The sequence below is a fragment of the Tyto alba genome, unplaced genomic scaffold (genome assembly GCF_018691265.1).
Source record: "Tyto alba isolate M040663 unplaced genomic scaffold, T.alba_DEE_v4.0 Super-Scaffold_20, whole genome shotgun sequence".
Classification (NCBI taxonomy): Eukaryota; Metazoa; Chordata; class Aves; order Strigiformes; family Tytonidae; genus Tyto; species Tyto alba.
In genome coordinates, this window is record NW_024881283.1 from 8565425 (window position 1) to 8591799 (window position 26375).

Genomic DNA, 26375 nt, shown 5'->3' on the forward strand with positions numbered 1-26375 from the left:
TCCTGCCGGGGATGGAGAGGACGTGAGCGGGGACGGCACCTTCACTCTTGCTGCCGGGCCATGGGAGTCTGAGAGCCGCTGGTCCTCGCCTCGCTGCCAACAGGTAACGGGGGCCTGGGGGGTGAGAGAGGGTTTGCGCCCTCCAGATGGGAGCTGGGGACCACCCGGGTGCCTGCGGAGGGTGTGTGGGGGGGTCCCGTTGCACTCTTTGAGGTTGCCCCTCAGAGGGATGGAAATGGGGGTTTGGGCTCGTCGCTGCCGAGGGACGTGAGTGCTGGTGTCTGGGTGAGGGATGGGGGGAGCAGGGCTGTGCTCCCCATTCCTCTGCGGCCTCCCAGTTGGGGTGAAAGCCGCTGTCCTGATGCCCTCTGCCTGCCTGGGGGGCCTGCCCAGGGTGGGAGCACCGACCCCCTCGCAGGGCTCTTCCCAAGCCCCCATTTCCAGGGCAAAGTGGAAGTTTTGTCCCCAGGACCAGGCTCTTGCCCACCCAGCTGTGAGCAAGAGAAGCTTAGGGACAGACAACAGCTTAGTTCCAGCCTATTGGGGTCCACTGCCCAGTTTGGGGGGGTTCAGACACTGAGATATGCCTGGCTTTGGTGCTGTCTCAGTGCAAACACCTCCCCACTGTGATGGCAGTTTTGGGGACATCGTCCTTCACGTCTCTGCGAGACTGTGCGAGTGCAGGGCCGAACGTCTAGCTGGGTCACAGCTGGCTCGGGGATATTGGGGACACCCCAGTGAGCCTCGAAGATCATCAGGGATGGGGTCAGCCCAGCCTTCAGCCTTCCTCACGCCCGCCCGCGCCTGTGAACAATCCAACCGGACCTGGCCAAAGAAGCGTGTGCGGAAGGGCCGGCACGGGGCAGCTCCTCTGGCAAGAGCTGGGGGGGGGGGTCCAGACACGCTCCTGAGCAAAGTCAAGGAGAAACACATACATGGATGTGCAAGGACGCGCGTGCACATCCATGCACACACGCAGACACCTCCCTGGGGACATGGCGAAGGCATGGGGCAGAGGCGCCTACACATCCCTCCCAGGCAGCCTTCGCACGAGAAATTCGGTTGCACAGATGCAGTCACAAAACCTGACTTCAAACGCCCCGATTCACCGGCGTGGCCCTCGCGCTGTGCAGGTGAAACGGCTGCTTGGTGGAAATTACGCTGTGGCTTGAGTACATAAGAAAAAAAGGCACAATAGCAGCACCTCCCTCCCCACCCTGACTTTGTGCAGGAAGGAAAAAACACCTCCTGGCACCGTTCGCCTTTGGTAAAGGCATTTGAAGGGTTGCAGGCAGGTCTGGGAGAGCGGGGGCTTCTCCTGCACGGGGCCGGGGTTGTGCTTGGGGCTGGGTATCAGCTTTTCTGCTGCCTGAGCATCGCTGGAGCCTTGTCTGTTCCTGAGGTGTGGCCGAAGCCCTTTTCGGGTGCCAAATTGTGTTCCCAAATAGGTGTCACCAGAAGCTGAAGGTGCCAGTTTGTTTTTTTTTTTTTAGCATTTGAGTTCCCAAAGCAGCAAGGCACGGCGTGGTGGGGGTTCGCTTGTCTGCCCTCTCCTCCCCAGAATTGCCCATCATCATCTGCTCCCACCGGCCGCCGTGGCTGTGGGCACCCCGAGACAGCACCGTGGGGATGGCCCCCGTGTCCTTGCCGTGGGTACCAAAACAGCCATGCTGACCCCATCCCAAGGGAGGGGGGATCCTGGACTTCAAAACCAGCCCTGACAGCGCAGGCTGGGGGGGTTCCGGCCGTCAGGATCTGATGGTGGGGGCTGGTGGCACCCCGGGGACCCTGCACCCTCCCTGGAGACCCCCTGCGAGGCTCTTCCCCAAGTCCCCAGCTGCCCATGGGGACACGCACTCCAGTGAACCCCCCACTGCTGTTGCCCTCCTTGGCAGCACGGAGAGAGGTGGATTTAAGTGTGCGCTTGCGAAAACACAGCCGTGCAATGGCTCCCAGTAGGAAACCAAGGAGAAAACAGTGCTGGCAGTGCCATCGGCCAGCAGCTCCCAGCAAAGCAGCTCCCGGGGCTCAGCCGGCATACTGAGGACGGGGACCCTCGCAGCTGCAGCGCCTTGCTGCCAGATAAGAGCTCCCACTCGGCGTTTGCAAAAGCGGTCGCTGATTTTGGGTGCTGGGGACAGAGACACCTGGGCTGGCTCTCAGCGGCGCGGGGCTCCCAGCCCTGCCGTTGGCACCCGTGGCTGCGGAAACCACGCCGGGGCCCCCAAGGAGCCCCCAAAGCTGCTGGGCAGAGCCTGGGGAAGAAGGTTTGGGGGCCAGGTCTTGGTGGAGCTAAATCCCAGCGGTGTAGGCGTGGGGGATTCTGCAGAAGAGTTTTTTCCAAGGCAGTGGGCCGCCATTTCCACATGATGCACTGCCGGGGTTCCGGGCTTTGTGCCACGCTCAGCTTTCATGGGAAGGCCTGGGTGGTTTGCAGAGCCCACGCCATGCTCGTGGCATCGCTGCCAGGCTGCCCTGGCGCCCACGCCGCGGTGCTGGGGACTGCCCCACGCCGGCTTGGTGTCACCGTGACTGGTGCTTGAGGTCGGGGGGTTCTTGACGTCTCAGGGTGAGATGCTGAAGATGAGGGGTCCCCCGAGGAAGGATGGGGGTTTGAAGGACAACCCCCCCATGCAAGAGAAACAGGAGCACACCGACGGGGTCGTGGGGGGAGGCTAATGAGAGCCTCGGGGGAGAAGGAAATCAGAGGTGATGCAGTGTGGGGGAGGGAGTGCTCACATCCACCTCTGAACCCCAGGGGCAGCTTTTAGGGCCGGGGAGGTGCCTGGTGCAGCCAAACCTCACACTGCAGGGCCATGCAAGGACGTATTAATTGTTAATGGGATATTCATGATTAGATGGTTATTCTAGATGGAGAACACAGGGATCAGCCCGAGGGCTGCAGGGTGGGAAGGAGCTGGTGAAGGAGGCAACGTCAGGCTGTGCTGGTGGGAAAGGGGAGCCTCAGGCTGGGGACTAATTGCCTTCAGTGTTTTTAATTAACAAAGCCAGAACAAAATTAGGAGGAAATATGGCTGGTGACAGAGAGTCAGGGGATGCCCCCGGTTCAGCTGAGGACCTGGGGAGTGTACAGGATGGGCCATGCGATGTGGGAAGCCAGACTGACGGACACAGGGATGGGGATGCGCTGGAGCGGGAGGAGGGGTAAGGCTGGGGCCAGGGGTGCGAAGGCTTCCCCCACCACCTCTCACCCCCCCCTGCAGCCACCATGGGCTGCTGCTGCAGCTCGGACTACGACGAGGACTGGATCGAGAACATCGACATTTGTGAGCACTGCAACTACCCCATCGAGCCCACCAGCAAGCGCCAGGTGAGGAGGGGGGTGTGCGGACCCCCCGTGCTGGTGGCCGTACACCTCCGGAGGTGGCCGTGGCAGGGCCAAACCCCGGGAAGGCGAAGGCTTACGGGGCTCCTCATCCTCTTGCAGAGGCTGATCCGCAGCGGCTCCGAGGTGCAAGATCCCCTGGTGTCCTACGAGGCCACGTCTCCGCCGTGCTCCCCCCTACAAGGTAAGGTCCAGCCATGGCAGGGGGCTGCTGTGGACATCCCCCCGGTTGGCTGCCACCACCCTGCCCCTCCGCTTGTCCTCCCAGATAAGCTGGTGGTGGCCCTGTACAACTACGAGCCCAAGCATGACGGGGACCTGGGGCTGCAGAAGGGCGAGAAGCTTCGCATCCTGGAAGAGTGAGCGAACGCCGATGACATCCCAGCACCCGCGTTGGCATCACCCCGCAGCTCCCCGGCCGGCATCCCGGTGCTGCCAGGGGGGTCCGTGCGGGGTCCTGGCAGCCGAGAAGCGTCTCACCTTGCTGTGTCCTTGCAGGAGCGGGGAGTGGTGGAAGGCGCAGTCGCTCACCACTGGCCAGGAGGGTTTGATCCCTTACAACTTCGTGGCCATGGTGAACAGCCTGGAGCCTGAACCGTGAGTAGGGGTTGCGTAGGAGCCGTGCACCGGCAGGAGCTGTGCTGGAAGAAGGGGAAGGAGCCAGGAGCATCCCCTCAAAGTGCTGGTGGGCGAAGGTGGCCTGAGCCCCCCCAGCCCTAACCCTGCCCTGTGTCCCCAGGTGGTTCTTCAAAAACATCAGCCGCAAGGATGCGGAGCGGCAGCTCCTGGCGTCGGGCAACACGCACGGCTCCTTCCTTATCCGGGAGAGCGAGACCTCCAAAGGTACCGTCCCGCAGGTCCCGCTGGCGTCTCCTGCCACAGGCACTGGGAAGCATGTGAGGGGTCTTGGGGTCCTGCACCCACACGATGCCCCGTCTCCCCAGGCTCCTACTCGCTGTCGGTGAGGGACTTTGACCAGAACCAGGGTGAGACGGTGAAGCACTACAAGATCCGCAACATGGACAACGGGGGGTACTACATCTCCCCCCGCGTCACCTTCAGTAGCTTGCACGAGCTGGTGGAGTATTACACACGTACGCACCGTCCAGGGGCTGGGGGGGAATGAGGGGTCCAGGGGCCTGTGGGATGGGGATGGGATGGGACAGGATGGGGATGGGATGGGGATGGGATGGGATGAGCAGGACACGCTGCTGCCCGTGCCCCCAGCGAAGTTATTAGCTTGTGCTGGGTGCTCTGTGCCCTCTGCCTGGGCTGACACTGGTTCTGTCTCCCCCCACGCCACAGGCAGCTCTGACGGGCTGTGCACCCGCCTCGGCAAGCCCTGCCGGACCCAGAAACCGCAGAAGCCGTGGTGGCAGGATGAGTGGGAGGTGCCACGGGAGTCGCTGAAGCTGGTGGAGAAGCTGGGAGCTGGGCAGTTTGGAGAAGTCTGGATGGGTGAGTCAGGGTGAAACTGGGGAGCTTCCTCCTGGATGAGGCACTGGTGTAGGCAGCGTCACCCGGGCCCCGCCGTGTCCTTCCCTGGGGTCTCGCATGGAGCAGCCAGCACAGCCTCAAACGTGGGACCTCAGCTTTTTACAAGGACCCTGAAAAGGGAGAAAATCAGCAGCTAGAGCAGCCCAAGAAGCAGCTCTGGTTTATCCAGAGCAGCCCAAGCTTCCCCTTTCTCCCACCCCTGGCCACCCAGACCCCTGCACTGTCGCCAGGATGGGTCTGCTGGTGCCGGTGTGCATGCACGGGGGCTGCACCATGTCCCTGTCGAGCTGGGCTCTGCTCACCGTGAGAGCAACCGCCGGCTTTGGCATGGGGCCTGTGAGCACTGTGTGTGGCCCCACATGGGAAACGGCCCTTAGTGGGGCTGTCGCTGAGAACTGGGAGCAGCTGGGGGCTCGGAGTCAGCGCGGGCCCTCGAGCGTGCTGCGACCCAGTCACAAAAGCACCTCCTGCTCCCCGGGTGCCACGGTGGGGAAGGAACTGGGGCTGCCCTGCTCCTCTCCGTGCCACCCCACATGTCCCTGCCTTCGCTCCCACGGGTGCCAGCTGTCCCACAAAGTCCCCTCTGGGTATCCAGCAGGAGCCAGGCTTTGGCATCGCTCCCCCAGCCGCCCCTCCTGTTCAAAGCCCAGAAACCTACAGTTTGCTCTCCTTCTGGTGGCTGAAAGCCACAGGTAAAAATATCTGCCTTAGGTGTTAAAATGCGGTTACAGCTTTTTGCCCAAGAGGTGGCCAGCACAGAGCTGTGGTAGCCCCCAAAACGCCTCTGGCTCCACTGCAACTGTCCTCCAGGGTGTGAGAGTACTCTGCCCATCTTCAGCCAATCTCCTCAACCTCCAACATCTCTTGCTCGCGCAGTTTTGGGTTGGGATGCTCTAGATCCACGGAGTAGCCCCCACGCTTGCCCCCTCGGCTGGCACCGCTATTGCCACGCGTCCCCCAGCTGTGCCCGGTGATGGGGTCCCTTCTCCCCCCATCTCTCCGCAGGCTTCTACAACGGCCACACTAAGGTGGCCATCAAAAACCTGAAGCAGGGCAGCATGTCGCCCAGCGCCTTCCTGGCAGAGGCCAACCTCATGAAGAACCTGCAGCACCCGCGGCTGGTGCGGCTCTACGCCGTGGTGACGAAGGAGCCCATCTACATCATCACGGAGTACATGGAGAAGGGTGAGGGCACGTGGGTGCTGCTCACCATGGGTGGGGGGGGGCCAGGGGGGCTGCGAAGACCCACGGTCCTTTGGTTCTTGGCTGTTCCCATCCAGCGGTCAGGGCTGGGTTTTGCTTTTTTTGAGCTGCTTTTAGCATCCTTTGCCTCCCCACGCTCTGCCTTCGCATCGTGGCTCTCCCACTGGTGGGGAGCTCGAGGGTCAGCGCTGGCAGGGGGATGAAGGATCTTGCAGGCAGGGTGGTCTCCTGCCCACTCGCTCCTGCCCGCTTTTCAGGGGGGCTGTGAGCTACCCAGCCCCATGTTGGGCGTTGCAGCGGGGGACAGTGCCTTGATGACCCCACTGCCACGACGCCCAGCCCCAACAGATGCCGTGGGGTGTGTTGGGGGTGGGGGGGAAGGCAGCGTGCCTGCTTGCTGCTGAGACCTGCTGCTTTCATTGCAGGGAGCCTCGTGGACTTCCTCAAGACCTCGGAAGGAGTCAAGCTCAGCATCAACAAACTGCTGGACATGGCCGCACAGGTGAGTGGGGAGGATGGAGCTGCTGGTGGGGAGAGATCTGCCGGGGCTGGAGCTGGGGGCTGCCCTGCTGGGGCCGGCGGCTGTTAATTGCAATTACTCCGAACCGCAGATTGCCGAAGGCATGGCCTTCATCGAGGCCAAGAACTACATCCACCGCGACCTGCGGGCCGCCAACATCCTCGTGTCGGACACCTTGTGCTGCAAAATCGCTGACTTCGGGCTGGCCCGTCTCATCGAGGACAACGAGTACACGGCTCGCGAGGGTGCGTCCCCCACCGCCCCAGCCCCTCGCGTGCCCCCCACCGAGCCCCGCTCTGGGGGTGCACACAGCTTGGGACCACAGGAGAAGGAAACCCCCACCCACCCTGTCCTCTTCCAGGGGTGCCCACGGTGTCCTGGGTGCTGCGGGAGGGGGTGCAGCCCCATGAGAGGCGATCGGAGATCCTTCTCCCCCCTCCATCTCTTTCCCCTCCATCTCTCATCTCCCCCCCCTCCATCTCTCTTCTCCCCCCTCCATCTCTCTTCTCCCCCCCTCCATCTCTCTTCTCCCCCCTCCATCTCTCTCAGGACCCTGCATACCCACCCATCCCTGCTTTTGCTGGGGTGACAGCCCTATCTGGTGGCTACTGCAGGAACAGACACGCTGGCCCGCTGCAGGGGTGCCAGCCCGCGCTCCGGGCTCTGTAGCCAGCCAAGCAGCTGGGGGGGGCCCTGGGGGACTGGCTGCCACCAAACCCAGCTCGTCCCCAGGCATACAGCAAGGGCAGAGGCTGACTTGGGGCTGTCACATCAGGTAAAACAGAGAGGGACATTTCCAGCTCAGTTGTAACGTTTTATTTTCTCCCTTCCTGCTGTTTTTCAGGGGCTAAATTCCCCATTAAGTGGACGGCACCGGAGGCTATTAATTACGGGACGTTCACGATCAAGTCCGATGTCTGGTCGTTCGGCATCCTGCTCACGGAGATCGTCACCTACGGCCGGATCCCGTATCCAGGTCAGGATTTCCTGCTAGCTGCGTGGCAGAAGGGCTCGCACACACGCAGGCACCACGCAAGCGCACACCCACGAGTGTGTGCATGCACTCCCGCACGCACACACCCTCCCAGCCGCCCCATCTGGCTCCCTTCCCTGCCAGCCCTCGATGGTTTCACGTGGCTAGCCACGGCCCCAAACCCCCCCCGGGGGTTTCAGAGGTGGTGGTGGGGAGGGGGAAGGAAGCTTTCCCCATCGGATTTACAAATGTATATTTGCAACTATATGTTGCAGTGCTGCCTGCGACATGTGTGTGGGGGGGTGGTTTGACCCAAACTCAGGGCTGTGTGTGTTGTCCTCGCAGGGATGACCAACCCCGAGGTGATACAGAACCTGGAGCGCGGTTACCGCATGCCGCAGCCGGACAACTGCCCGCAGGAACTGTACGAACTGATGATGCAGTGCTGGAAGGAGAGGCCCGAGGAACGTCCCACCTTCGACTACATGAAGAGCGTGCTGGAGGATTTCTTCACCGCCACCGAGGGCCAGTACCAGCAGCAGCCGTGAGGACCCCAGCAGCGGCTGGGGGCACCCTTGCGTTGGGGTGCCTGGGGGTGCTCCCCCCCTTGCCCCAGCTCCTCGCAAGACTCCGTAGACATCGCCTCGGGGCCTTGGCGAACGCTGCCTGAGCCTCAGCAGTAAAGATCTGAAGCGCTTCAAATCTTTGGGAGCAGCGGATTTCACCCTCCCCCCCCGCAGAAGGCGATGGATGGCCGAAGCCAAGTGACTCCAAAGAGTGGAGGGCTGGGGGGTGGGTGTGTGTGTGTGGGGGGGCTGTGTGGGGCCCAGTGGGTGCCCACCACGCTGTCCCTGGGTGCAAATCCAGCCGCCAGCCCCACACGAAGCTGCTCAGGGGCCGCGCCAGCCCCCTCACCCTCCTCTGCCAGGGCCTCGCCTCCTCCTTCACCCCCAGGGACAGCCGGGACCCCCCAACAAGCAATGGCCGCCGCAGCCCCCGGCTGTGGGGTGCTCTTTCTCCCCCCCCATGGTGTTTGCAGGCTCTCGCCGTCGCGTTTTGGGGGGGGAATAAAGGCTTTTTGCACCGGCGGCGGCCACAGGGCCTCGCTGAGGGTCAAGCTGATGGGTCAAGCGGGGTGATGCCCTCAGGGGATGGACCCTGCTCACACCAACCCCACCCAGGGGTGCTGCTGGGGGGTCCGAGGCCCCTCTCACACCGAGCCCGGCTGTGTGACCCCCGACACGACCCCGCTCTCACTCATCGCGGGTGGGACAAGCCGGGGTCTGGGCGCTGCTGGAGGTCTCCACCGTGTCCCCCCGCCCCCGGGATGGTTCAGCACCACCTGGCGTTTCCCCCCCACACCCCCACCTCCGCGAATGGTTCCGCCCCGCCCACCTGGACCCTTCTCCTCGTTTGCCCCCCCCTCCCCCTCGCGCGCCCCAGCGATGGTGCAGCCCGAGCGGCCCCGCCCCCCGCAGCCGTGGTGGTACAACCCAGACACCCCGCCGCTCCGCCTAGCCTGCTAGCTCCCCCGCGCCCGCTCTCTCCCGCCGCCGCGATTTTCTATTGGTCGGCGGGCGGGAGGGGGCGGAGAGCCCCTCCCCGATAGGCTGGGGGCCGCGCGGGGGGGCGGGGCAGGTGGGGCGGTGGGGCCCGGGCCCCGGGGCGGGCCGGGCCGGGCCGGGTTGGGTTGGGTTGGGTTGGGTTGCGTTGCGCGGGGTGGCGGTAGGGTCTGTCGCTGTGGGGAGGCAGGAAAATGGCGCTGACGCAGGGGACCAAGCGGAAAGTCTGCTACTACTACGACGGTGAGGGGCTGTGGGGCACCGACGGGGGCGGTCACGGGGATCGCTGGGGCGGGGGAGGACCTGGGAGGGGGGTACCGGGGAGGGGGGAGGGGAGGCGGTACTGGCGGGGGAGGGGGGTTTGAGGAGGGTAAGGGGAGGCACTGGAAGGGGTTAACGGGGTCTGCGCTGTGGCGGGGTGATGAGGGTCACTGGAGTGGGGGGGTGGCTGGGGGAGGGTAATGAGGGGTCATTGGGGGACGTGGGGGCTGGGGGCTGCTCTGTGGTGGGGGCTGAGGGTAGTTGGGGGTCACTGGGAAATGTGGTGAGGCTGGGGGCTGCCCTGAGGGTGGTGAGAGGGGTAATGGGGGTCAGTGAAGGTCCTGGGGGGGCTGGAGGGACTGAGGGACAAGGGAGGACTGGGGGCTGCACCGGGGGGCAGGGAGCAATGGGGACACGGGGATCAGGCTGTGGGTGGGTGCAGGATTATGTGGGGACTGCAGTAGGGCTGGAGGGATATTGGAGGGCGTAGGAAGGATATGGGGGAGCACTGGAGGGGAGAAAGGGAAGAGTGGGGGGAAAGATGGGGGAGTGGTACTGGAGGGAGATGGAGGGTAGAATAGGATGGGGAGATATGGAGAGCTAGGGACTTTGGAGGTGGGGAAGGGTTGTGAAGGGTCCAGGATGGGAAGAGGGTCACGAGGCTGAGAGAGGCTTTGGGAGCCATGCTGAGATGTTGAAGAAGATTTCTGGGAGGATGGGGAGCAGTCGGGGAGGTGCTGGGGGACAGGATGGATTGCAGGGAGATAAAGCCTCCTTGAGCCATGTTGGGAGGAAGAGGCACTCCTGAAGCTCCCGTCTGGGTCAGTGGCGTTGCTGTCAAGCAAGGGACAAACCCGAAGGTGTTAGGAGCCAGACTGACTGCATGGTTGTTTGTAGGGAGTTCCTGTGTCTAGGAGCATTGTTTAGTTCTGGCTCTGATCTTGGCTGAATTGTAGACTGCCTTTCTTTTCTTTTTCTGTTACGAGGTTGGGGAAGCACAGCTTTGGGGCTATATAATCATCCCATTGGGATAGGGAAGTAACGGGGTGTTAGAGCTGGCCAGATCCCAAGCAGAGTATCTTGTGTGTCTTCTCTGCTTCTACCCCATAGTCTGTGAGAGAAATCACAGTCACGTCACCTCTGTGTGTTCACAACTGCCTCCCCTTTGGAGGGGCAACTCACTGCCTTCGTGATGTGCACCAAGTTTTTTAATAGACTCATTAAAACCTCATTTTTAACAGCGTCTGTGATCACTCTCTGTGAAAGGTGTTGTGCAATTCTCTGTTTCATCGCGGTTTTTAGTCTGTGAAATCAAATAAAAACTTTTTTTTGCTACTTTTTCCCGATGAGTGGATGTGCTCAGTGTTCAAGCAGTAAAGTGGGCTCTTTTAAATTGCTGTATGTGTCAGGCGTATAGTGAGGGCTTTTATTTCACTAGAAAAGTAAATCTAAGCAGTAGGTTTGCAGCCTGTAATGACAGTCCTGCGGGGTCTCTGACTCAGCCGGTGTCTTCGGGAGGGCAGGGCGAGGAGGAGTCTGGATTAGAGCTCTGGGTGCAGCGAAACTGAGCCTGATTTCACCACACAACTGATCTCTGTGCAACACCCATCATATCAAAATCCAAGGGGGTGGCTGGAGCTCTGGGCCCTAAAATGCCAGGTTTAAACTTAAAGTGCTTGTGGGAAGTGCCAAAATGCCATACGTCTGCACGCAACCTGGATGTTGGAAAAAATGGTCTCTGTGTCCAAAGTTATCCCTGTCCTTGGAAAACAACATGTTCAGAAAGACGCTTGTCAGTTTGTGAACAGGCTATAATCTTTAAAGGCACGTGATGTCTTAAATAGGAAATAACCAGTCAGTTTGTTTGAAAATACTAAGCAGAGGTGCTATCCTTCTAGTCTTTATTGCATGGTAACTACGTGAAGTTAGAGTTATACACTCTTGTCTGTAGCTGCCCTCACTAATTTAGTCCGTGGTGAGGTTTCAGTGCCTTATTCCACTGCTTTTACGAGCGGCTGTCAAACATCCACAGTGTGTCTTAGGGTGAAAGTGTGCTTTTATTGTCAGGGAAGGCATAATCTGCAGTTGTGGGAGGCCAGTTTGTTAGGGTCTTTCATTTTCCATGCAGGGAGGTTAGAGCAGCTCAATCTAGTGCAGTAATTCCCTGAGGGGATGTCCCTGGGTGCTGTTTCAGATGGTGTTCGGGTCTCTTCCTTGAGCCACACATTTCAGATGATGGGAGAGTATCCTGTGCTGGAGAAGGAACCTGAGCTGCAGGGAATGGTCTAAGTGGGATGCAGAGGTTTGGGAAAAGGTAATTGGGTTTTGTAAGGGTCCTTCATGGAAATCCAGAGTGGTGCTGTGGGTGTGTGTGGGGGTTTGAACTTGAACAGTAACTTCTCCTTTATTAGCTCCCCATGTAGGGCTTGCTTAACCCTACCAGACAGGAAGAGGTATCTGTTAAGTTCACTCACTTATTCTGCACTGACGTCCACGAGCAGACAAGCTCATCTGCTGTTCTGCAGGACTCGTGGTGGGATGTGTTTAGCAGATTGAACATGAACAGGCTCTGGAAGTCAGGGTTTGCCCAGGGCATTTCACTGACAGCCTGAGGTGAAGATGGTGATGATGATTTTTCCAAGCTTTGTGTAGTTCTGTGCTTGTATTTTCTAGGTAGGGTCTTAAGCATCTCTTACTGAGTTCCCCAAAGCTTGATTTAACCTGATTCTGCTATAGGGGTAGTTGTCCCAGTAAAATACCTTTGTGCAAAGAAGACCCCATTTCATTATGGTGCCATGTACAGGTAAACTACAGCAGCAGAATTATTTGGGCGTGGGATTTGCAATGTTTGCATCTAGTTTGACTGAAAATAGAGGCACATCCACAGGGGGAAAAACTACAGCTGCATACTGTGAGGAAGTAGCAGTTTCTCCTGAATGTTAAGATTGGTGATGAAATATTAATACTCCCGACTGAGTCACCAGCCAGACTGGATTGCGTCTCCTGCTTCCTAAACTGATCAGGAGTTGTACAACTACATGAACAACTTAATCTGGTTTCCCAAGAAAATGAGGCTTGTGCGATGCTGCTGCTGCGTGTGACTGACTGCACATTTCCTGCTCTTGGCAACTTTTGAGTCTGTGCCTCTCGCAGCCAAATCAGGCAGGAGTCTGAAATCTGAAAGTTAAATTTCTGTAAGTTTAATGAAAATAAGTACCCTGGGAGAGGAGGGGAAAAAAAACCCAGTTAGCAGTGCCTACCGTGGGAGAGTGCAGTATAAGCTCAGCTTTTGCTAGGGAGGAGAAAATTGCATGGGGAGATGACCTGTGGGATATATTTGCAGGAAGGTAATTTCATTAACGCCAGTGCCCATAGGATAGCTCGTCAAGTGCATCTGCGGGAGTGTGCGGTTCTCAGGGACTGGGGTTCCTCTGAAGGATTTCAAGCAATAATAAACTGTGAAAATGATTGAGGGGCTGTAAAACTACAGCTGCTTGTTGACAGAATTAGCTGCTTTCTATGTCATTTCTGTTAGGTAAATAGCAAGAAACTGAGGCAAAGAGGCTACGTGCTCTGTCTGATGAGTCATGGTCTGAACCGGGATTAAACTGGCAGGTCTCTTGGCATGCGGGTTTCTGCTCAGAGCACAGTTGCATTTCTCGGTGAAAGCTGTGAGCTCTCATAGTGGACCTGAACTGCCTGGAGAGGACACTGGAGAGCTGTCATATGCTGAGTGAGGACACACAGATGTGGTGCCCAAAGCTCCCCTTGCCCAAGGAACCTGGAGCTCCCTCTTCCTAACTTGTGCACTGTGATGTTAGTTGTTCAGACTCTACCTGGATTGCCTTCCCCAGTACTGTCATTAAAAAATTCCTTGTGTTACCATGCCCTAATTTCCAACTGTCTTACTTGAGTATAGGATAAACTTTTCTGAATCCGTGGAGATAACAGTGCAAGGAAGGTGGGAGACCCTATCCCCTGTGAACAGATGCACTGCTGAAGGACAAATAAACTCAGAGATGACCTGGTGGCTCTTGTGGCTCAGCTGTGACTCTGTTTGCATGAATTCATAGTTTTCTCTGCAGTAACAAAATTCTTTCTGCTCCCAGGTGATGTTGGAAACTACTATTATGGCCAAGGACATCCGATGAAACCCCACAGGATCCGGATGACCCACAACCTACTGCTGAACTATGGCCTCTACAGGAAGATGGAGATATATGTAAGTATAGGGCTGTTTGTGAAAATAAATATATATATATATGAAAGATCTTAGTTTATGTGTCAGGTTTTAATTTTGTTACTTCAGAATTTTAAGTTGTCTGTTGACGAGCCAAAGAGGAAAGGAAGAAAGAAACAAAACCAAAACGGTTGTGCTGATGCGTTTCTGTTTTCTTCTGATTGCTTGTAGTGGGATGATCTTTGCTTCAGATAAGCTTTGCAGGCTGGAAAATGGCTTTTCCACCTGTAACTTCAATATTTTCTTTGTCTACATGCATAACACATGGCAGTCTCTGGTAGTGGCATTGTTGCCTTTGAAAATAAGTTTCTCTTGTTTAATGCTGCTGTTTTGAGTGTTTTGCTGTTCCTGGGAGTAAATCTGAGATTGGAAATGGAAATTAGGGGGAGATATGTGTTTCAAAACAAGCCTTGCTCTTTTCTTGTCCTTGCAGCGCCCTCACAAGGCAAATGCAGAAGAAATGACCAAGTACCACAGCGATGACTACATAAAATTTCTGAGATCTATTCGCCCAGATAACATGTCAGAGTACAGCAAGCAGATGCAAAGATGTAAGCTATTACTATAGTGCTGTAGTTCCTGCCCATGCTAAAATTTGTGGTTCTGGGTATCATAGGCCAGCTTTTGAGGTTTGTGATAAAAAAAGTAGGAGGAATCATGGGAAACTGTCTTTCTCCTGATTATTTTATTTTATTTTATTTTATTTTATTTTATTTTATTTTATTTTATTTTATTTTATTTTATTTTATTTTATTTTATTTTATTTTATTTTATTTTATTTTATTTTATTTTATTTTATTATTTTTCTGGTAAATCAAGCACTTGAAAAATGGGTCCCTCTCTCAAGCCAATATGCCAAAGGAGCTGAGGAAAACCCTTTGACCTGTCTGTCTTTTATTGATCTTGTGTTTTGATTGAAACTTCTAAATTGCCTTCCTGGTTCAGAGATGACTGAACTACTCCACTTATGAGCTGCATGTATTTTGTGTTGTTGCTTATTGAGGTGGGAAAGGGTTATGTAATTTAAAACAAACAAAACCACCTCCAATTCATCAATTATGTCCAAAATGTGCAGTAATTCTGAAGGGTTTTCAGGGCAATGGCAGTTTGGAAGTGGGGGAGACTTGCGATGCATACTTGTCCACTTTGTGCTAGAATGATTTATTTTGTGAGCTAATCTCTTGATCTAACCTCTCCAGTCCATGCAATAGGTCTTTAATAGTGACTTTAATTTTACAGAAACCCTTTTTTGGTCTCTCTGCTAGTCTGAGCTGATGTTCTTTGGCAATGACTGTGGCAAACTAGATTTCTAGCAAGCATAAACAAACAGTGGGGAAGGCTCAGGGTTCATTTAAACAGTATTTTGGTCTTGGACATTGCAGTCCTCAAGAGCAGAAAGAAGTTGTTAGCCCATGGGGTTCATTTACATGAAGTGTAATCTCCAATTTAGAAGAAATGTGGGTCTCAAGTCTGAAGTAGAGGCACTTGGAAATCTGGTATGAGCTGAAGGGCACAGTTATTAAGGCACAAGCACGTAAGATGAAAGGGTAGTATGGTTCACAAGTAATATACATTGAAAGACTTCCTGTATACCTTAATATACCAAATGGCACGTACCAAAGTACATATTTACACAAACTGTTTACCTCTGAAACACATACAGCTCATAAACACCCACTCTGTTTTCTCTGCAGTCAACATTTTGTGTACTGTACTTCCACAGAACTATTTTTACCTGAAGGAGGCAAAATATGAAAATTCATCTTAAACATGAGGAGGACAGAGCTTCTCTTCAACGAGACCTGCCAAACAGTAGCCTCTGTGTAGCTAGAGAACTAGCCCAGGAGGCTCAGAACAGAGATTAGGGACATAGGAGGCAAGGTCACCGCTCCCAAGTGCAGTGGCAGGTCTCTGTAGCCTGTTTGGTGCTTCAGCTTTCCTGTCGAGCAGAGGATAGCGGCCTTGGTTTCTCTAAGGATGGTTCCACATTTAACGCCGGGCTCTCTGCGCTCTCCCAGATATGAAGCTCCTCACGCACCCCCTGCAAGGAAGAAGGAGCATCTGTGCCTCTCATCTTCCACCAGAGCTTTATGCTTATAGTCAAGTGATTGACCCCTGTTATTAATATCCCTCCTTAGTAGTAGTCTTGGCTGCTTTGAATTTCCTGGTGGGAAAAAGCCCAGCTGGCTTCTGTTTACACAGCAGCTTCTGTCTTTGCCAGGTATAGCAGAGGGATGCCCTCAAATACTGTCAGTGCTGCCCACAAAGTTCTGAGGGGCAGTAAAGGTAATGAGCAGTCTCTAATTTCGTTCTGCTAATGCCATGTTGCCTGCCTGAGGACTATTCTGTAACTTAAAGGGCAAGAAGTTTAATTTGTTGTAATGGGAAGCATGCAGAAACTGATGACTTAAATTCTCCTCGTTTAACAGGGAAAGCTTCCAACCACCTCTGTAAGTTAATTATTCAAACACTGCTAGTTGCCGTGCCCCACCGAAACAATTGGAAAGCAGGAACAATTGCTTCCTTCTGGGTCTCCTGATGGGTATTGTCCTTTTCAGAGATCCCCGTCCCTAACTGGGACCATTCAGACTCCCTTATCACACAATCTTTGTGGAGACTGTGCACTGATGAGTTTCTGATGCTGCAAGAACTGCTGTTTGTGCCTTTCGCATTAAGCACAGAAGTAAACATTCTACAGATGTTGTTACAAAAATACAGATTTGTTTGTTTGTTTATAAAAGTAAATCTTGCAAAATCTAGATTCAATGCAAGTCTGTTGCTACTGTTTTTGGTTTTAATCCTGGAACTATTTACAGTACAAGTTTATTCAAGCTGAAACTATAGTACTGCTGAGAACTTAAAAACTGACTTTCCAGTGTGAAATGAAAGGGACGTGCAAAGTGTAACAAAACAAATGTGGATGTAAACTTCTCATCCAGTACACACCACTTTCTACCATCTCCCCACTTTCTCCTGCAGCACTGGCACTGTTTGCTTTCTCAACTCCTTGTCAGCAATACAGCAGGAAACAGGAGCAAAAACCTTTCCCACTCGCTGTGAGGTTGTGTAATGGAGCTCAGCGTCAGCTCTGTAGTCAGAAACAGCACTTTTCCCCCCAGAAGGCACGATGCCCGGGCAGCAGGGCTGCAGCTTGCCCCATGTGGGCTAGCAAAGGGTGCTGGCCCCCCATCTTGCACAGCCTGCGTGTGCCTGTGGTGACCAGTATGTGCTGCTGGAGCAGAGCAGAATACTGTAAATGTGGCGCCTGAGCGAGCGCCCCGTGAGCTGCTGCTGAGGACGTGTATCGGTATTACACAGCTCTTGCTGATAGCATCTCCTCTCTGCCCACTCATTTTCCGACGTGATTGACTGGTTTCAGGATCCCTCGTAGCGCACCCCAGCAGATGGCGTGCTGCTCTCGCCGGAGCTCCTGGGACCTGCTTTCCTGTTTTCTTACAAGTCAGGAGCATCTTCCCCACAGCAACAACCTTTCTGCCTCATCAGGCAATCCTCAGGTTGATTACGTTAATGTTTTATTATTTGTGCGTGGTATTTTGTTGTTTAAAACTCTTGATCGCTTCTCCGGGTAGCTTTTAAAATCGGAGTGGTGGTATAAGCTTTGCCATTTATGTGTAGTTTTGTCTTACAAACTCTTTTGTATTCTTTTCAAGTTAATGTTGGGGAAGACTGTCCTGTGTTTGATGGGTTGTTTGAATTTTGTCAGCTCTCTGCTGGAGGCTCAGTTGGTAAGCTCACAAGTCATGTGCTTTTTTATTTTAAGCAGATGTGTGTAATGTAGTTCTCTCTAGGAAATAAATTGTTGTAGGTGGTGGTGGGAAGCCTTGTGAACCTATTTCTGGTTTCCTTAATAATTAGATCCATATTTCTTCCCATGTTGAGAGTTTAAGCCATGCATATTGACAGATCCCTCTGCATTTGTTAAGCATATCTTCACTAGTCTGGGTTACAGTCTCACCTATTCAGTGAAGTAAGTAGTATAACAACATTGCCAGAGATAAGAGTTAAAACCACAACAGCAACAGGGGCTTAATAAAAAAAATCAACATGAGCTTTACAGAAAAAAAAGTTGTAAAAACCTTGCTCTGGGCAGGCATAAGCTGGAAAGGAAAGAAAAGGGTTACTTTATCTGTTGTTTTTAACAAAAAGCCACTGTCTCCGGACATGAGGCGAAATAGAACCTGAAAGGTTTCAGTAGGCTCCCGGAAAGCTAGAACATTTAAAATGCTTTCACTATTTTTAAATACTTTGTTGCAGAAAGATTGGTATTGCGAAACTGTGTTACTGTGCATAGGTGGTAAAGCTTTGTGGCTGCTACTCCCACAATGACATCTAGAAGCCTTTATTTCCTGTAACGTGGTTCAGCAGTACATACAAGTACTGACTGCAGCACTTTTTGAAGTAGCTCTATGCTCTCTGGTCCAATGGCTGTAGATTCCACAGAATATATCATTTGTTTTGATCCTGGGAGACTTGCAAAATTTGCAGACAGTTTATGAAGGGGCTGGGGAAAGAAAACTTCCTTTGCCTAAATGCATATTCAGTGGATGACCTAAATGTGTGTTGGATAAAACCTTTCATTAAAATCTTTTGTTCAGGTCACTGAGAAATCTAGACTGTCTTCAACTGTGACCCCAGCTAGAATGCTGTGGACTTGTTTGTGCAGATTTTATGCTCTGAGGCAAAAGTGGGAAGCGGTGAAAAGTGTGTGCAGACAAAACAGAGCCTGTATTTCTCTTCCCTTGCCTTTAGTTTGTTGAGACATCCAGTGTTGAACCCTTGGGCTTGTGCTTTGTAAAGTACCCAAATGTACACGTAAGCAGTGATGTGATCAGAAGGGACTAGTGCTTTACCCCTCAGTCTCTGTCATGAGGCCTTTGCTCTCTTGCTAATATTTTGTAATTCTTCTCCCAACAGCCAGTGCTGTGAAGCTGAACAAGCAACAGACAGATATTGCTGTGAACTGGGCAGGAGGCCTCCACCACGCTAAGAAGTCAGAGGCTTCTGGCTTCTGTTATGTCAACGATATTGTCTTGGCTATCTTGGAGCTCCTAAAGTATGGGCAGTAATATTTACCCCTTCTGTTTGTCTGTTCTGCTGCATTTCCTCTGACTCCTTAGCACTTTCTTCCCAGTCTTCTGTTTTTGTTGCTTTTTTTTAATCTGTTTTTTCCCAGGAGGGCTTAATCAGCTGTCTTTTGGGATGTGGTACCCTCTCTCCTGAATTGTAATGTCTAATGGTGGCACTATACAATGAGGCAGAAGGCTTGGAGCATTGTGTGGTTGCTCTTAGGCCCTCCTCTCTACCACCCACACTGGAAAAGGGGGCACAGCTGTAATTTGTGACAGCTTTTGGCTCAAGGCAAACCTCAATGGGAGGCTTGGACATAAAAATGCAGTTTGTTGGCTGAATCTGAGTAAACTGAGTTGAGTCTGCCTTCAAAGATCAGTTGCAGCAACAGAAGCCGCTTTTATTTTCCCCTGTGGTTCTGTTCCACTGCTGACCAAGGCACGAGGCCGTTCTCCGCAGCAATTTTGCATATGGGCTGCCTAGAGAGAGCTGTCAGGTGTCTGTGCAGCCTGGGGATTAGCACCAAGTTCCTCGCTCTCCTCGTGTTTGCTCTGCTGGGGAAGGCAGTTTCTGCTCTGAAGAAATGCAGTATTTTGACTCCTTTCTGATCCTAGGTATCACCAGAGAGTGCTGTATATTGACATTGATATTCACCATGGAGATGGTGTGGAAGAAGCCTTTTATACCACAGATCGGGTCATGACCGTGTCCTTTCATAAGTATGGAGAGTACTTCCCAGGAACGGGGGACCTACGGGTGAGAATGAAGGCATAGCAGGAAATTATCCTGAAATTTGGTCTCTTTCATCTGTTTGCTGTCGTACTAATTTAACTAAAATCGCTGCTGCCCTGGGTTTTCCTGCTCTCCAAGTGGTGTCCCTTTTCTGAGGGCAAAGGTGTATATGTGAGGCAGCTGGCTTGGCTCTTAGCATGGGTGCTTTGTTCCTGCAATCATGATCTGTACAGTAATAAACCCAAGGCTTTGATATCAGTGTCTTAGCGGCCTTCTGGTGGGATTATGCTCAGAAAAGTGACTCTGAAGGTGGCATGTTGGTCATCTGTAGCTACGTGCAAATTAAGCTTGGTCACACAAGGTTTCGGGTGAAAGTTTACGAGGGAGTAATACTGTCTGCGTTGGTTTATCTTGTTGGCATTTCCTCCTGTGAGTCAGTTCTGCAGGTGGATGAATCGGTGTTACCCGTGGCACTCTTTCAGGTTAGATACAGGTGTGGTTCACTTTGTGACTTCTGACATTGCCAGAATGCCTTTCTGAGGGGTGAAAGGTTCTTTTTTTTATGTGCTTTTTGGTTGAATTACATTTTTTGATCTACATTCTCTTGTCTTCCACTTGTGAGTTGTATTTTTTCAGCCCTGCCCAGTATGATGCTAGTGATGTGAACTTGCATGCAGCTACAGCATTTTTTCCTGGTGCAGCCACTCTGTACCATAAACTAAATAATTATTTTTAATAAAATACTTGGGTATGAGAGAGATAATGTAAATGTAAATATATATATATTATTTTAAAGTAAAAATAGATTCCTTCAGTTACAAAACTGCGCAGTCAGCCCAAACTGGTATTTTGGGCTGTGCATCTCTGCAGTGTACAGGTTTGGAACTAGAATTTTGGCTGCCAGTTTTATTGCTGTATAAGAGAGTGGCTTTTGCCGGAAAAACAAGAGCCTGTGTGCTCAGAACAACATGCAGTAGTAGATTTTTCTAATTTGAACACTGAGGGCCAAATGCACCCACTTATGTCAAATAAGCTGCTGTTGGAGTCGACTGACTCTTGCTGCCGTCTGCCAGGCCAGTATTTGTGAGAGCCCAGCATTACATTCACATGGAATCCCAGACTTCCCCTCCTAATTTGGAGCGCAGTTTCTGTGTTGCAGTTGGTTCTCTGGTGACTTGTGGTCTCTCCTGTCTTTCACTCTGATAGGATATTGGTGCAGGCAAAGGCAAGTACTACGCTGTCAACTACCCCCTCCGGGATGGAATTGATGATGAGTCCTATGAAGCAATATTCAAGCCGGTACGTGAAGGCGTCTTTGCTGAGTGACTCTTTGTGGATCATACTTTGTCACTGTGTGGCTCATGGAGCTGTTCTTTGGGGAGATTGATTCAGTCTTCTGCGATAAAATTCTTCAGGGGCTGTATTTCTCCCTAACAATTGCAGCCTGTCGTCAGTAAGCTTCTCTTTGTGAGAGCCTCAGTGTTACTGATATAGGGGAGTCAGCAGCTGTGGGAACACTGGGGGTGTCTTCAAGTCACTTGCTGACATGGCCGTTACTGTGTTGCTGTGACACTGTCCTGTGGAGAGTGTGTAACAACGGGTTTCTTGTTTAGGTAATATCTAAAGTAATGGAGACGTTCCAGCCTAGCGCAGTTGTCTTGCAGTGCGGGTCAGATTCTCTGTCAGGGGACAGGCTGGGTTGTTTTAATCTGACCATCAAAGGTAAGAGTACCGTACAGTGCCTGCGTCGAACTGGCATAACTGATATAATTAGATCTCATTGCAAAGTGTGTTCTTCTTATGCCATGAAGCTGTGACCTTTTCCCCCACTGCTTTTGCTGCAGGTCATGCCAAGTGTGTGGAGTTTGTAAAAAGTTTCAATTTGCCTATGCTGATGCTGGGAGGAGGTGGCTATACAATCCGCAATGTGGCTAGGTGCTGGACCTATGAGACTGCTGTGGCTTTGGACACTGAAATTCCCAATGGTAATTCTCCCTGGAGCCTTTGAAGCAAGACGAAGGGACCATGACACACTAGAAACAGAGCTCAGGGAAATGATATTTTTGTAGGAGAGGTAGCAACCCTAAGATGTTTCATTAGCTCTTGCTTATTACTGTGGAAGAGCTTTTGGATGCCCTGATTTGCAGTAGCTGTTCTTGTTTGCATTCTAGTCCTGTAGCTCTCCCCTCCAGCAAAAGGTACCCTTGCCGACTTAGTGAAATGAGACGACCTTCTGCTGAAAACTTCTGTGTGCACTGATAGTGTTTAACTGCCAAGTAAGCTTTGACTGCACTGTTGTCTGTTTTGATCTGAATTTGGACTATGAGAGCTTCAGCTCCTGCACCTCGCTAAATGCAGTTGTGCTTTTATGTAGCACTGAAGTACAATATGTTTGTGATGTTTCATTACTGGCCCAGTGGTAATTTGGTGTTTATTCCTTTTTAACTTGCCTGCAGAACTTCCATATAATGACTATTTTGAGTACTTTGGACCCGACTTTAAGCTCCACATCAGTCCCTCGAACATGACTAACCAGAATACCAATGAGTATCTCGAGAAGATCAAGTAAGTGTTTGTTCCTCTCTGCGAGACTGACACCTCCTAATGGGGGCTTCACGGCGGCGGGTGGCATCTTGCTGACGGAGGTGTTCCTATCCTGGCTGGCTCTAGGCAACGTCTCTTTGAAAATCTGCGCATGCTGCCTCATGCCCCTGGCGTCCAGATGCAGCCAATTCCTGAAGATGCTGTTCAGGAAGACAGTGGAGACGAAGAGGAAGAAGATCCTGAGAAACGCGTTTCAAGTACGTGCTTGTCTCTGGCATAGTTGCGTTGCCTGGCCGGGAAGCGTACTCTTCAGAGCCTGTGGGTGCCAAAGCTGAACAGGATCAGCTAGCTGGAGAAGCGTGCAGGCTCTAAACCTTAATAAAGAGAGGAGGATATATGATTTAGATATATCTTGATTCTGCAGTCCTTCAGTTTGAATCTGTTCCCACCTTTCTGATTGATTTTGTAAGATAAAGCAATGATGCTAAGCACTGCGGGGCTGATGGATTTCTTTTCCCTTGGAGCACTGGCACTTTTGCCAGATGATTTCCATAATGGGAGAACCTAGGCTTTAATGTGAGAATTTAAACAGTTCCTGTGATGTAGGTGCTATGACAGAATACTTTCTGGAAGACTGTCAGGCTTGATCCCAGAAGTTGCCTTCGACAGTGAAAATGCTAGTTTATATCCAGATTGGCTGATGGCCTTTAGATCTGGCAGACAGATTTTCTCAGTGTGAGGTTGGTTAACCTGCTTATGCTGTCAAGTCTAGACATCACACTGTACCTAATCCAAGTCGTACATGTGATCTTGGATCTTAGGCATGAGCAGTTAGGAGTGATGAGTGAAAAGATATGGCAGGTAGAAAGATAAAGTGTTTTTATCGTGGCCTAATTCTGACATACGTAGGCTTGTTAGTTCATTTCAGCGTGTAGATGTACTTGGAGACGTTAGTGCTTGGTGTCTCCTGACTTCTAAATCTGCTGAAACAACCTCTTGTCCTCTTCACCCTCAGTCCGCAATTCTGATAAGAGAATATCCTGTGATGAAGAATTCTCTGACTCTGAAGATGAAGGGGAAGGAGGGCGCAAAAATGTTGCAAACTTTAAGAAAGCTAAGCGTGTGAAAACAGAGGAGGAAAAAGAGGAAGAGGAGAAGAAAGGTAAGCATGAGAGCTAGGACTAGAAGCCCTCCCGGCTCTGTGGAACTTTGCCTGGCATGTACTTTCCTACTGCACTACTGTTTGTATTTTTTTATCTTTGTTTGTTTGTTTGTTTGTTTGTTTCTTCCCCTAGATGAGAAAGAAGAGGAAAAAGCAAAAGAGGAGAAAGCAGAACCGAAAGGGTGAGCCCTGTCCCCTGCCCTGGCATGGCGATTAGATGGCTGTGCCTGCATTTCCTTGTGCATCTACCTACACCCCCAGAGGGATGTTGCACAACTTGAGGGGTTGGAGGAGAGCCGTGGTAGTTTGAATGGTTTTGTCACGGGCTCTTTATGGGTAGAAGTTTGCACGTGTAGAACAGCACACCTGATAAAGCACTGGGAGAGCCTTCAGTGAAAAGGGCTTAAAAATACTGTGCCTTCATTCCGTAACATGTTACAAGTTTCAGAGGAAGATGGGCCACATAAGCAGCATTTTTAAGGTTGCAACTTTGACTTGTTATTGAAGCTTGCACACAGCCCGAGTTGCCTGTTTAAACCAAATCCTTCACTGCTTGCTTCCACAGGGTGAAGGAAGAGACAAAGTCCACCTAAGATGGCTGCAGCTGGACAGTACCTGTCAGTGCGTAGTTGTCGTAGGTTAGCTTCTCTGGTTGCCTCCCATTCCACAGGATTTATATTTTATATATGTTTCTGTATATATTTCTATATAAATATATAAATGACTTGAGAACTGTAAATTATTCCTTGCTGCACTCCGCTGGGAGCAGATAGGGAGGATTCTGCGGAGTAGACAGACCTGCACTGCCCAGATTTGGTGACTGGGAAGTTTCACTCTTGCCTTCCACTGCTTCCTTAGTGTGTCTTTAAAAAAATCACTTCCTTTCTTTACTCTCTCCTCTGAAATAACCACCCTTGGAAAAGAATAATTTAAGTAGAAGTAGTATCTGCGTTTCAGGTTAGGTGGAAAGATGGCCATGAATATTTCTTTTTTTTTCTTTTTTTTTTTTCTTTTCCTTTTAATTTTTGGTGGGAGAATATGAGTTCCCAAATGAAGCCTGTGAGAGACTGACTATTCCTTTGGTCTTCGGTTTGATTCCACCATGGCAAGTAACTGCAAGCTGGTGCCGCTTCTCAGGGTCAAATAGTGCAGTTCTTGAATAGAGTTGGCTACCTCCCTGCAGCAAACTTGTGGAAAGAGATGAAGCAGCTTAGAAGCAATCTGAAAAGCGCTTTAGTGAATCAGCCCAAGAGCCCTGCAGGTGCAGATCTGGAAAATTCAAAATGAAAATCACCCTAATGCGGTGGTTAACATTTTCCAAGATCTTGCAGATCCAGTTAGCGTGGCAGCATTATGCATCTCAAATAAGAGAAAGGATGAAGTTTTTATACCTTTTTTTCTATACCTACGCCCCTCTTTGAGGGGGGAAGTGAGTTACTGCCCATTTGGCCGCCTGCTTTGCTGTTCCTGCTTGTTCTGCCCTCAGCTACACGTGCTGTAATGTTCCTTTTCAGTAGCGATCTGTGTCCTAGGCTGAAACCACTGCAAATTCCCAAACTCATCTAAAGGCCAGAGTGAACAGAGCCTGGCTGAAACCTCTTGTCCGTGTGTGTTGCTCACTGAAAAACTCCTCTGAAGTGAAGTTACAAAGGTTTTCAAACTGAACCTTTCCTCTCTCTTGCTTTCAAGGCCAGTAAATATGGAGAACCATTTTATCAGCCGCCTGAGCTGTTATCTTTATAAGGGAACAGCAGATGGGGCTCTCTACATTTTTATAACTATTTCTTTTCCTACTCCCACGCATTATCTCACACCCAAAGGTCTTTTGTGACCAGAACTGGCCTTTCTTTTGCATCTGCTTTTGTACAGCTGATCATTAGATGAGCTTTTGGTGAAATGCTTTGCAGAAGTTTTGCAGGCGGTTTTGACTCGCTGCTCTCCTTTCTCAGGGGGATTCCTCTGTCCATAAGAGGATCTGTACCTCCCACGGAGCGCTGCTGATGGTTTCAACTCTAATAATGCTGCTAACTTAACACAGGTTATTTTTTAAATGTTTTATTTTTTTAAGTACTTATTTTCCCTTTTCCACCGTGAGTTTTTTAGTCTCTTTGAATCTGAGTGATGTGTCACTCCTGCTCTTCAGTGTTTGTATGTGAAGCGAGAGAGATCAGTGTATCTTTGTGTCTGGGGGGGGAAATATATTGTGGTTTTTTAAAGATGCTTTTATTTTGAATTTTGAGAATCTTTGTAATAAAACTGGTACATTTCTATGGTTGGTGTGAGTTTGTACTGCTTTCTGCTGGGAAGAAACATGCGGTTGGAATGGGAGTTCAGTTTGTTTTCAGAGCCCTTGCTGGAAAATGGTGCAGTAGGTTGGTCATGATCATGATGTAATGTAGGGCCCAGCAACAAAACGTGACAGCTGTAATAAGGCTTTGGAAAGAAAGGTGAGATGAGGCACGATTACTTTCCCTCATCTTTCAGGAAGAGGGCTAGAGGTGGTGGTTTAAATGCCATCCACCAGATCACTTCATGTGGAACATTGCTTTAGTTTCCTTTAGTTTCATGTATAGACGTTTATTATTTTTTTTTCTCCTCCTTTTTCCCTGTGTTATAAAATAGCCTTGAAATTCTCCTCCTGACCCTTCTCTTCAGAAAAGATAAGTCAAAATACCACGGGTTTTGTTTGCTCACAACTTTTCCCTGAAGGGTCAGTCACTGGGGAGGTTTTTGTGTCTCTTTCCTAAATTACAGCTGGGTTCTCATCCAGCAGCATTGCTGATGCTAATGGGGTTTGTGGTTTGTTTGGAGTTACAGTACTTCATGCAGCTGATACTCTGAAAGCAATGCTAATCTAGAAAAGGAATAATAAATTATGGGAAGGGAGTATCTTTTGGATTAACTTAAGTGGTTTTTATCTGGTATTCAAATGAAAAAAAAATTTCTTTAATTAGGAGCAGGTTAATTCTGCAACTGAGTGGTGATCACACCTGAAATGGACACAAAAGGTTCATAAGCTAAATCTGCTGTTTATGTAGTTAAAAAAAAAAAAAAAAAAAAAGGCATTGCATGGCACAGTTGACTTTCATTGCTGCAGTAATACTCTAGGAAACTCGGTTAGCCTTTTCACCGTAGCAGACAATTGGAATCCTCTCCTTCTGGAACAAAAACAACTGTACAGTTCAAGTTACCCCTGCCAGATCACGCGTGCCGACGTGCAACTGCAGTGCTCCTCTCCTCCAGTGTT

The 26375-nt window shown here is 51.3% G+C and overlaps 2 protein-coding genes across 2 annotated transcripts; both read left to right on the forward strand.

Moving 5' to 3' along the window:
* The first annotated feature begins 26 nt into the window (after positions 1 to 26).
* Positions 27 to 9179, forward strand: LCK (LCK proto-oncogene, Src family tyrosine kinase). The gene is made up of 13 exons (XM_033003275.2): positions 27 to 103; positions 3225 to 3331; positions 3449 to 3530; positions 3615 to 3705; positions 3845 to 3943; positions 4086 to 4189; positions 4291 to 4440; positions 4652 to 4804; positions 5849 to 6028; positions 6472 to 6548; positions 6658 to 6811; positions 7411 to 7542; positions 7885 to 9179. The coding sequence occupies exons 2-13, from the start codon at positions 3230 to 3232 to the stop codon at positions 8085 to 8087; spliced, it is 1527 nt and encodes a 508-aa protein (XP_032859166.2). The 5' UTR covers positions 27 to 103; positions 3225 to 3229; the 3' UTR covers positions 8088 to 9179.
* A 54-nt stretch (positions 9180 to 9233) lies between these two features.
* Positions 9234 to 25398, forward strand: HDAC1 (histone deacetylase 1). Its single transcript, XM_042793639.1, has 15 exons — positions 9234 to 9344; positions 13472 to 13584; positions 14036 to 14153; positions 17274 to 17348; positions 18538 to 18676; positions 19305 to 19446; positions 20629 to 20721; positions 21036 to 21144; positions 21267 to 21407; positions 21879 to 21987; positions 22093 to 22223; positions 22982 to 23128; positions 23262 to 23310; positions 23694 to 23766; positions 25078 to 25398. Exons 1-14 carry the CDS (start codon positions 9296 to 9298, stop codon positions 23719 to 23721), a joined length of 1443 nt encoding a protein of 480 aa, XP_042649573.1. The 5' UTR covers positions 9234 to 9295; the 3' UTR covers positions 23722 to 23766; positions 25078 to 25398.
* The last annotated feature ends 977 nt before the right edge of the window (positions 25399 to 26375 follow it).